The sequence below is a fragment of the Haliotis rubra genome, unplaced genomic scaffold (genome assembly GCF_003918875.1).
Source record: "Haliotis rubra isolate DU_JTF1 unplaced genomic scaffold, ASM391887v1 Scf85, whole genome shotgun sequence".
Taxonomy (NCBI): Eukaryota; Metazoa; Mollusca; class Gastropoda; order Lepetellida; family Haliotidae; genus Haliotis; species Haliotis rubra.
The window spans coordinates 2284848-2295942 of NW_025767579.1; the positions used below are offsets into that span (position 1 = coordinate 2284848).

Sequence of the window (11095 nt, forward strand, 5' to 3'; positions counted from 1 at the left end):
GAAGACCCGGGTTCGATTCCCTACATGTTTCCCAGGTAGCATGCCATCATCGGCCCGACGTCGGCTGATAGTCGGCACCGTCGGCTAAAATCGGCATCGTTGAACAGCGCTGGGCCGACAGCGGGCCAATGTAACCCAGATAACACATAACATTTTCAAAAACATGTTCATAAAGTTTCAAACTGATTTAACAAAAATATTTTCGTCAAAACACAGTCACAATCTTAAAACAATTCTCTCAATTATTTAAAAGCATTAATTATTCATTTAATTATTAAAAGTTGTTCATGAAGAAAGAAATGTTACCGCGGGAAAGGACGTCGGAATGACGTCACACCGTCACGTCATATTTTCGCACCCGCCATCTTAGTTGAAGTTTATTGAGGACGGTACAACAATGTCATTGTGCAGCAACAAATGGAACAGTATCATCGATCTGACCTCGGTTGCGGTAAGTTAACTTTACAGTCACTACACGGTTGTTGTTATGTTTATGTACATTTTGATATTCACTCGATCGTGCTACTCAGAAATCGCGATGTTTTGAGCAGCCGTACACGATCTGTTAGATTCGGTGTTGTTAGGCTTCCAACAGAAAGTATTATGTATGTTGTTGTGAAGGAGACCTAAGGGAGTTTGCACCATATTAATTTTATGTTGGATACAAAATTTTATTCAGCAATCAATGGCATGCAGTATGTTCTTAACCAGAGTTCATGTCAGGCGGACATTTGTCGCTATTACGTTCGGTTTTCGATCTAGTAAGCGTATGCACAGCTCACAAGCCAGTGACACTTATCGACATTAATTTTGTTCCATGTTATTTCTGAAATAAATATTTTTTAATTTAACATTACACCTTACTATCAAATTTCTAAGCTATGAACAGTTCGCTCACTTCAGTCGGTGGGAAAAGTTGCATCAAACTTATAACACGAAAATGGGGAATCAAATACTTTCTGGTCCACCTGACTGTAGGCTATTAGTTACTGTCATAGTCTAAGTATCCCGTTATTTAAAATGAATGTTCAGTCAGAAATGACCGAAGCATACTTGGTAAGTTACTGTAACACTGACTAAACTAAATGTTGATCATCCGCATGGTTGTTGTGGTTTTGCTTGTCTAACATTCCCACGTTATTTTCAGTAAAATGCTAGGTCTATATTATCAAAGTAAAGTGTTTACATTGTGTATTCTTCAATTTTCCCCAAACGAATCAGTTTAACATTTTCGGACATTTATATTTCTCTTCTAAACGAGAGCCAGAAATAAATATGTTTCCCGCGCTATAACGGGGCGTTGGCGATGACCGGTCCTCGGCAATGTTCATTCGGTTTTCGATCACCATGAATTTTTCATGATACAGTATTAATTATTCAAATTTACTTAGTCTTTGTTCAGGATATGTAGACCAAATAAATTTATTATGGTTTACTTGGTTCACCGAAACATTTTGCCAATGAGAAAAAAAAAATATAGTGATCGAAAACTGAACGAATCTGGTTACAGTGCTTGCAACGAAATCATACTGCAGCAGTAACTGTCCCGCGTGTAAGACGTGAATCATGTAGCTAGTTACAATAGCTATTTAATATATTAATTCAAGTTTGTATTCCAGGTTAGAATGTATAGAAGCGCTGTCCAGTAATCCATGTCTGTTGTAAAGGGGCAGAGTTATTTCCACCCCAACTTTATACACGTTGGTGTTAAATCTACACACGTTGACCCCCAAAAACTTTAGGCTATAATTATTACACAATATATTTCAGCATCGGACTAACTAGATTTATATATGCTTGGGGAATCTAGTTCAAGTTGTAACTTGTTATAATGTGGAACATTGTTATTTTTGTTGCAGCAAGGGCGAATATGAGACACAAGAATTCCGGCAGATGCAAACAGAAGTGATGGATTTGTTGAGGATTAAATCAAATAATCCAGGAGCTGTGAATCAGTAAACGTAAGTGCATCTGTTAAATATCACTGTCTATATACTTGTTGGTGACGTTTTGGCTTTTTATTGCAAAAATTGGATTTGTACCTGAACTCAGCCTCTGACCAACAAGAGTGGTGGGGTAGTGGTTGCTATGCAGTGTGATTTGATAATATTATATATATATATTCAAGGATTTCCATTATTTTCCATTGTGTACTGGTGTCCATCAAACACTTGCATATACATATGTGCTGGAAGACTTCATTAACTGATTATTGTCTCTTGATTTGACTTAATACACATACTATACATTTGTTTTCGTTATTTCAGAAAAATGGATAAAGTCGAAACCAAAGAAGAAGCTTCTGAAATAATCTCGAAAAGTGTACGCGTTTTCTGAAAGAAATTAATAAAGAGTGTTGATTACATGTCTGCCGTTCTGTTTTTTATGTTCTTGTTAAGAGTAACAATGTCTATTTTCTATAGACATGTAACCTTATTGTAACGGTTAGTGTTTTACTGAAAAGTTAAATCCATATCTTGACAGAAAATGTTATTACAACGTTTCCTGAACCATAAACATTCTCATGGATAAAGGTTTTCAGAAGCCTTTTTGGTGGTTACTGAATTTTATAACCAAACGTTCATAGAACACACTGTTTCTGGAACCATACAAATTCATATGAATAAATTGTTTTAAAAACATGATATGTTTAGGGGATGTTTCTTCACATTTATATATATGTTTTGATACACATTTAAGATAGTATTCATTTATGAATTGTGGTACGTGCTATCAAATATGTATTCACGGTTGAGAAGTGAAGTGAGCAACTAAACTAACGGGTAAAAAGAAAACGATGATAAGTCGAAATCACTGATATTACAAAACGACAAACCACCATTGTGTAAAAGGAAAGTGAATTTTAATAACAGGTGTATGGGCATGTGTATGCACATGCATGTTGCCCATACACCTGTTATCAAAATTCACTTTCCTTTTACACAATGGTGGTTTGTCGTTTTGTAATGTCAGTTTTTTCGACTTGGTATCGTTTCTTTGCCCGTTAGTTTAATATTGCAGTGCCTATAAAATGACGACGTTGGGCCGATGCAGTGCCAATAAAGTATGCCGACGTTGAGCCGACGTAGGGCCGATGCAGGGCCGATACAGGGCCATTGAAGTTTGCCAACGTTGGGCCGACGTCTATACGATGAGCAAAACTTCATCGGCCCGATGAAGTTTGCCGACGTCGGGCCGATATTGCACACGACGTCGGGCCGATGTCGGGCCGATGATGGCATGCTACCTGGGTTATCCCACCCCAGATCATACGTTCATAACACACCAACCTTCCACAACGACCCCTGTTCACGTTCACCTGTGCGCCGCAATGACACGTGTACCGCTGCCAGCTCGGTGAAGAAGAAAACGTGACTTATTGGTAAAGAGAACTCTTCACGCGCTCCACTGGGGCGGTGGGTAGCGCGCTCTCACGCCGAAGACCCTCATCTCGTTGTCTGATCCAGTGGAGACGTTAGCGTCGATGTTCTGACCTTAGCTTCGATGTTCTGGCTTCAGAATTGGCCATCGGGCTCGGTTTCTTGCAGCGATGCCGTTTGCGCGTGAACGTTGTTGAACTGTTCTCGAGATAATAATAATAATGAGTATTATAAAACGTTGTCCATATCCATCCACAAGGCGCATGCTCAAAGTGCATACAATGTGAGAAAAGGTAAACGCAATGAAATAATAGTATGAAATAAACCTATGAATAATAGCCTGAAATATGGCCTATGAATAATAGCAGGAGATAAAGTCTATAAAGAATAATAGCAGGAGATAAAGTCTATGAATAATAGCAGGAGATAAAGTCTATGAATAATAGCAGGTGATAAAGTCTATAAATAAAAGCAGGAGATAAAGTCTATAAATAATAGCAGGAGATAAAGTCTATGAATAATAGCCTGAAATAAGGCCTATGTATAATAGCAGGAGATAAAGTCTATGAATAATAGCAGGAGATAAAGTCTATAAAGAATAATAGCAGGAGATAAAGTCTATGAATAAAAGCAGGAGATAAAGTCTATGAATAATAGTGAGTGAGTGAGTGAGTTTGGTTTTACGCCGCTTTTAGCAATATTCCAGCAATATCACGGCGGGGGACACCAGAAATGGGCTTAACATATTGTACCCATGTGGGGAATCGAACCCGGGTCTTCGGCATGACGAGCGAACGCCTTACCCACTAGGCTACCCCACCGCCCCTTCTATGAATAATAGCCTGAAATAAGGCCTATGAATAATAGCAGGAGATAAAGTCTATGAATAATAGGGTGAAATAAGGCCTATGAATAATAGCAGGAGATAAAGTCTATGAATAATAGCCTGAAATAAGGCCTATGAATAATAGCAGGAGAAAAAGTCTATGAATAATAGCCTGAAATAAAGTTTGTGAATAATAGGGTGAAATAAGGCCTATGAATAATAGCAGGAGATAAAGTCTATGAATAATAGGGTGAAATACAGTTTGTGAATAATAGGGTGAAATAAGGCCTATGAATAATAGCAGGAGATAAAGTCTATGAATAATAGCCTGAAAATAGGTGTCCTCATAGACTCGTGTGTGTGTGTGTGTGTGTGTGTGTGTGTACGTGTGTGTGTGTGTGCAGTGCGTGCGTGCAGGGGTCCCCTTTGTCCCGAAAGTGTATTAAATGACACTGAAGTGTGCACCCCCCACCCCAAGACTGTGTGATACGGTTTGATGATGATGATGATGATGATACACTAAATTGCCTTACCAAATCAGTTTTTATGAATTACATACAATAACTGAACTAATGTTATGATTTACCATTGACTCCACCCTGTATTGTCTATTCCAATTCTATGAAATGCTTTCACAAATACATAAAGCCCTGACAAGACTATAGAATGACAAAGAGTATTTGACTCGGGAGGTCAATCTTCCTTCTAGAAATAATCCCACTGCTTTCATGTCTTCGACTTTTGAAAGGATATTAGAACGTTACCCTGTGTGCACCCGACTGTACTGAGCAACAAATTAAGTGTAATTGTGTTTATGCAGTTTCGTCATTATGTGGGTCTTTCAGACCGGATCACGGCAAACTGGCTGCGGTAATATATACTGTTGATTTGAAAGCCTTCCCAACCGGGCCGTTACCGCTACACAATTATCTATATAACAAACCAGTTATTTGCTGTGTCATATAGTACGTGGGTAATGTCTTGCAGAATGTTGCGTGTTATAGCGGCATCTGAGTGCATTGGGACTTGAGACATCGTCGGGGATATAGTGTGCTTTAATTTGAAAGTGTGTTGTAAGAACGTTAAACTGCTAGAAGAGTGGGGAGGTTTAGGTTGAATAGCATTCATTACTGTTTTGTGAAAGTAGAAGAAGGGAGACTGCCTGGGTTTGATTAAACCCGGGTTTTTTCCTGCTGCAGCTTTATCCAATAGTTTTTCATGATTATCTGAAAAATGTTCGCCATTATCAGCAGCAGGTACATAGTATAACTGATTCCAGAGAACGGAGGTCCCTGTTACTGCTCAAACGGAACATAGTTAATGGGAGACAACTCTTGTTGTTAAGCAACTGACATCTACACCGCTTCAGGTGGTATATGCGGTGTATGAAATAAGCCAAAACCCCAGCCAGACATCAGGTCTGGTACCTTCAAAATGTTACCAGTTCCAAATGGATTTAACCAGACCAGACACCAAGATATGACTCAAATGTATATAACATCTATTTTTTTTACCAGAGCATCGTGCCGGTTAGCTGTAAATCTAGACCGTCCGTCTGAAATCTAACCCGTCTCGGGCGGTCGGATGGGCCTTATTTCATTCACTGGTACATGTCAGTTATAACCTACCGTGTTTGCTAAATGGTGACGAAAATCCCAAGCGACACAACTCCTTGACGTTTTCAACTTGTCTGAACCCAAGGATTCAGTCAGAAAAACACTTGAATTCTATATTCACCAAACTAAATTTACTGGTTTAAGACCAGTTGTAATGTCTCTAAAACAGGATGATTTTTTCCCAGCATTTGGTATTAGGAAAACATCGCGGTACAAAGATCTTGGCATAATGTTAGACCTTAATGATCCAGTTTGTTTTCATGACAATATTGAAATGTTAGTAGAAACATTCAAGCAACGCTTTGGTGTATGGAATGCAAGAAAATTAACAATGTATGGAAGTATGTTAATTAATAAATCATCAGATTTATCTGGACTCATTCACCAAGCAAGCTGTATCTCTTTACCCAAGCACATTGTAAAGTCAATAAATACAGAATTGTTTACCTTTATATGGAAAAGTAAACAGAGAAGATATCAAGTAATCGTTTATCACAAAGCTATGAAAACGGGGGTATTAAGGCAATAGGTTTCTATATCTTTAATAATGCCCTAAAATCATCGTGGTTGATTAAATACTTGAAAAGGGCAGCTTTTCAACATACCGAATTAGAGCTCTATTGACTCTGTTGGCCGACTTGAATTTTTAATAAAGTGTAATTTTTGCATTTTAAGGTTAAAGTTAATAATTCAATTATTCTATGAGGATATTTTAAATCTATGGAAAATGTATTTTTACAAAGAGGTAGATATATTTAATAAAATAATATGGAATAATAAAACTGTTTGCATAAACAGAAAAAGTATTATTGATGCAGAATGAAAAAAGCAGGCATCATTTATATTTGGCAGTTAATCAAGAGAAGTTGTGATTTTTTCAAGAGAGAAGCTTCATCAAGAGAATATGGCTTTGACATTTCACCAATAAAATACAAGCTTTATTCAAATGCCATTAGAAAAGCAATTGGTTTTAATGTTTATTTCAAATACATGAAGTGTACTTCTACAGACTTTTTACTTCCAACTGCTGATGGTATTAAAATGAATAATAATAATTACAATATTTAAGCCTTTTACTCATTTTTCCGCACACTATTGACATATATTGTCACTCAAGATTACCCGGCCATAGATTATATTTAATAAACTCTTGCAGCTATGGCTGATGATTAAATTTTCACAACAGTTAATACAATTTACAATTACATAAAAACACCACCTCGGTATGCTCTCGTTTGCCCACGACTTTATTTCCGGAAAATGTGGATACAGGCCGGCAAAGACACATTTCAAGATGTTATTCATGCAGGTATTCAGTAAATGACATCGTATCATAAATTGCAATTCAATAGCGACGATGGATTTTGGCGTCGTGTACTCGCATATTATAGAAACTGAGAGTTGAAAGTGGTATGTAACAAACTGCAATCGCAAGAGTTACCTCCCTTAGAACAAATTTCCCTACCAGCAAGGAAGCATGGCTGCCAAATCAGGACAAACTGTCGATCTTACGACTCTTCCTGTACAACAATTAAATCAGCTGTCACAACAGTTAGATCAGGTTTGGCATAATCTAAATCCAAACAATCTATTTGAATCATATTCATCTTGACGTTGTGCGAGGAGCAAAATTGTCATCAGTTGGCTCTGTCACGAAATTAGATATGCGTGTTTGTTACTATGTTAGTCTAGTTTGTTAGTGTGTGACTAGATGTCGAGTGTTTTAGCTGTTGCCGCAGACATAACGAGCAGTTTGTTTGTTGTTGTTGGTAGTGGTACATAGATAAGAACTTCAGTGTAAAGTTCGGTTTGATGTGAACTCAACTAATATGTAATTAATATTCAGAAAGTAACGCAAGCGTCCAAATTTCTTTGCAAATTGCAGGCCCAAGGTTTGTCATAGCAACCGAGAAACGGGATTTTTAGGGTGTGTTCCCAGAGTGGCCTCTCTGTCTAGCAGACTTTTAGCACAATAAGTTTACTTAGAAAAACAGAATGATCATTCATCATGTTTGTACAAATATGGAATTTGTAGAAATTATGGATGTCCAGAAACTTTGGTTATTGAATTTTATTGACACTGATCATGTGCGCCATCAACATCATCAAAGGGTGGTGGACTGCTAATATTACACTCCGAATGCCTTGATTTAGAACAGTGCATGACGGGTACTGCTGAGGTGCATTATTCTCTTTTCTCTTTTGCACTTTTTTAAATCAATAAATATCCATTGATCTGTTTCCATTGATATGATTGAAGCTGGAATGGTTTTCATCCCACACACTGTGAAATGTAATCAATTTTTAACTTGTGTTCCAGGAGGTAGAGTTTTTTACCAATTCTATGAATCAGCTGAAGCTGGCTCAGGGGAAATTTGTCGAGTCTCAGGAATGTCTGAACAAGGCCACACCCGACAACCTCAACAAAGACATCTTAGTGCCTCTCACAAGTTCTGTATCCTTATTACACATGTTGCTGATGTGGTGAACCGTAACGAAACTTATGTCGTTGTGGAAAACAAATTCTTGAATTCCATTCAAACAATGAGTGATGAACTGTACCAGCAGTCTTCAGGTTTTAAATGGAATTCCAAATCAGTCCCCAACAAATCAGTCCCCAAATTTGTGCTTACATGTTAAAAGGAAGAAGTAGTGAGCACACTGCTCACTGCATTTCCATCCTTTTGTGTGAAAACAGAGCAAGAATTAAAGGAAGACAGTTTTATGGATGTCAACTACTTGATAATAAAAAAATTGACATCCATAAATCTCTCTTCCTTACTTGTATCACTTCTACAATTAAGACCAAATGTCATTCAAAGACCAGAGCAAGAATTTCAGTATTTTTTGTAAATCTTTGGTATACACAAGTTTCCATAATGATATTTCATTTATGCATAACTTAAAAAAAAAGCTTTTGAAGTAGATAGCCTGTTTGTTAGATTCAGCATGTTGAAGGATTCAGTATTCTCCTTGATCCTATGCTAGATGTATGTGCCTGGGGAGCTGAGTGATGTACAGAATGTCCTGGTGGATATTGGGACTGGCTACTACGTAGAAATGGTAGGTATGCCCTTCAGGAATGGATAACTTCTGCAGCGTGTGTGCGTTGGGAGACAGATTGTCTATTAGTCAAAATTTGTAACAGAATCTTTTCATTGTTGGTTTGAATCCTGTTGTCCTGATAATAAGGTTGTAACCATCTTTGATGAAATTCTGTTCGAAGGTGCATAAAATTCTATCTCCCTAATGAATTGAACTGTTGGTGGAGAATCGGTTACAAAGCTCACACTAGACAGTAAGTAACTATTTACTGAAAGTGAAGGAACTAGTGGTTACTGCTGTGAAAAACGGAGAACATCTTAAGCCCATCAACTGCCATGTAGTATATTGCTGTAAAACTCTCAGTTTCAGACTGTGAAAATACATCTACAGGGCAAGGATTATTTCAGAGAGGATTATTTCAAGAGGAAAGTAGAGTTCTTAACAAAACAAATTGAAAAAATCCAGCCCATTATGCAGGAAAAGTATAGAATGAAACAAGGTGAGGATTTAGTCTGTTAGTTATCATTATGCTCTTCATAGGCATTTACTGTGTTGACATTTACTCAAGTACATGCTGATCTTGAGTTATTTTGCAATTCAACATTCTCAGTTGGAGACAAACGGAACATAAGACACCTCTCTACTTAAAACTAACATCTGAAAAGAATTCTCATTACCACCTTCAAAAATGTTTTAGCCTTCAAACAGAAGCTATGTCTTTTATGTTGTTTGAAACAGCAACCTTCCAGATTTTGGTGTCTACCATTTCCCCTCCACTATTTGTCCAAATTGGCCCCAAAAATCCAAAAAAGAATCAGTGTTATCTTAGTGTCTTCCAAATGTGGTCCAACTGAGTGTCACTAGGAAACAATGAAACAACACTGTTTTCCAATGCATGGCCAATGAAACAAGATATTGATTTACAACCCCATGAGATACATAGAGAATACTACACGAGGTCTCATTACATACTAATTATACGAAACGAGTGTCCTTTCTATGGTATCTGACCGAGCGAAACCCCATGAGATACATAGAGAATACTACCATGAGATACATAGAGAATACTACACGAGATCTCATTACATACTAATTATACGAAACGAGTGTCCTTTCTATGGTATCTGACCGAGCGAAACCCCATGAGATACATTACATTATACTGGGTTAAAAACGTGAATAATTACTATGTTCAGCCAGTTCATGCAGATCCTCTAGCCTTTCATGTAGGCTGTAAAAGAAAGGTACAGTCTTCACCCTGACCTTGAGTGAACAAGGTTGTGCCCTAAAAAATTCCATCTATAATCTCTGAAATTTCGTGACTACATTGTATTATTGCACCTTCGTTGCTGTTTCCTGGGGGTCAAATACTCAGTAACACCCTGAAAAGTGTTTACCTGTACTTGTGTTGGTTTGTTGCAGCTGTGTTGGAAGTGATCCAGCTGAAGGTCCAGGCTCAGATAGCAGCACAGCAACAGGCAGGCAATGCACCCAAGGCATAGACTGGTATATGCTTGCAGGCATACACCCAAGCTCCATGTCTCATGACATCCACACCATTGACAATGACATCATTAACATGTGACATCGGACCACTGCTCACCGACAGGATTAACTTGTGGTTGTTTCAAAAGCATTCTCCCTCACAGACATTGCTCTCTTCATCCTGTTTTAGTGCAGGAGCCTGTTGTGACTCGCATGTTCTCATGAACATGTTCAGGGTTTGGTTGCCGAGTGTCATCAACTACTGGTACAACTGTGTACCTCAGGTATATCAATTGGAAATTTACTTGTTCTGGTCAATCTAGAATATGTTTAGAATATGGCATAGCCAGAATATGTGTAGAATATTATTTATTCCATATTGGGAAAATGTTTGAAAAGAGAGAAGAGCATTGGTTTGTTGATGTAATGGTTGATCAGTCAACTCAACTGGTTACTATTTGAAAACATTTTGGAGACAAAAATAGGAAATGTTGTGTAACATACATGTATGACTATGAATAAACTAAATTAATTCCTCTTTTTTGCTTTCTAAATATGTGAGTCAGTAGATTTTGTTTGTAAATAGCAGCCTGTCAGTTCATTACTGCAACCACCTGGTCTATTTTAGACAGCCATGGCAAGCATGAATATTCAGCCAGTTCAATACTGCAACCACCCGGTCTATTTAAGACGTTTTGGACAATAATCAGCCAGTTCATCACTGCAACCACCCGGTCTATTTT

The 11095-nt window shown here is 37.8% G+C and overlaps 1 protein-coding gene and 1 long non-coding RNA gene across 2 annotated transcripts; both read left to right on the forward strand.

Annotated features, from left to right (window-relative positions):
• The first annotated feature begins 256 nt into the window (after nt 1–256).
• On the forward strand, nt 257–2365 carry LOC124262693. Its single transcript, XR_006894669.1, has 3 exons — nt 257–451; nt 1860–1961; nt 2268–2365. It is a non-coding gene; the product is annotated as an uncharacterized LOC124262693 (long non-coding RNA).
• A 4907-nt stretch (nt 2366–7272) lies between these two features.
• Nucleotides 7273–10890, forward strand: LOC124262702 (prefoldin subunit 5-like). The gene is made up of 5 exons (XM_046697228.1): nt 7273–7383; nt 8143–8277; nt 8811–8885; nt 9237–9366; nt 10290–10890. Exons 1-5 carry the CDS (start codon nt 7300–7302, stop codon nt 10367–10369), a joined length of 504 nt encoding a protein of 167 aa, XP_046553184.1. The 5' UTR covers nt 7273–7299; the 3' UTR covers nt 10370–10890.
• The last annotated feature ends 205 nt before the right edge of the window (nt 10891–11095 follow it).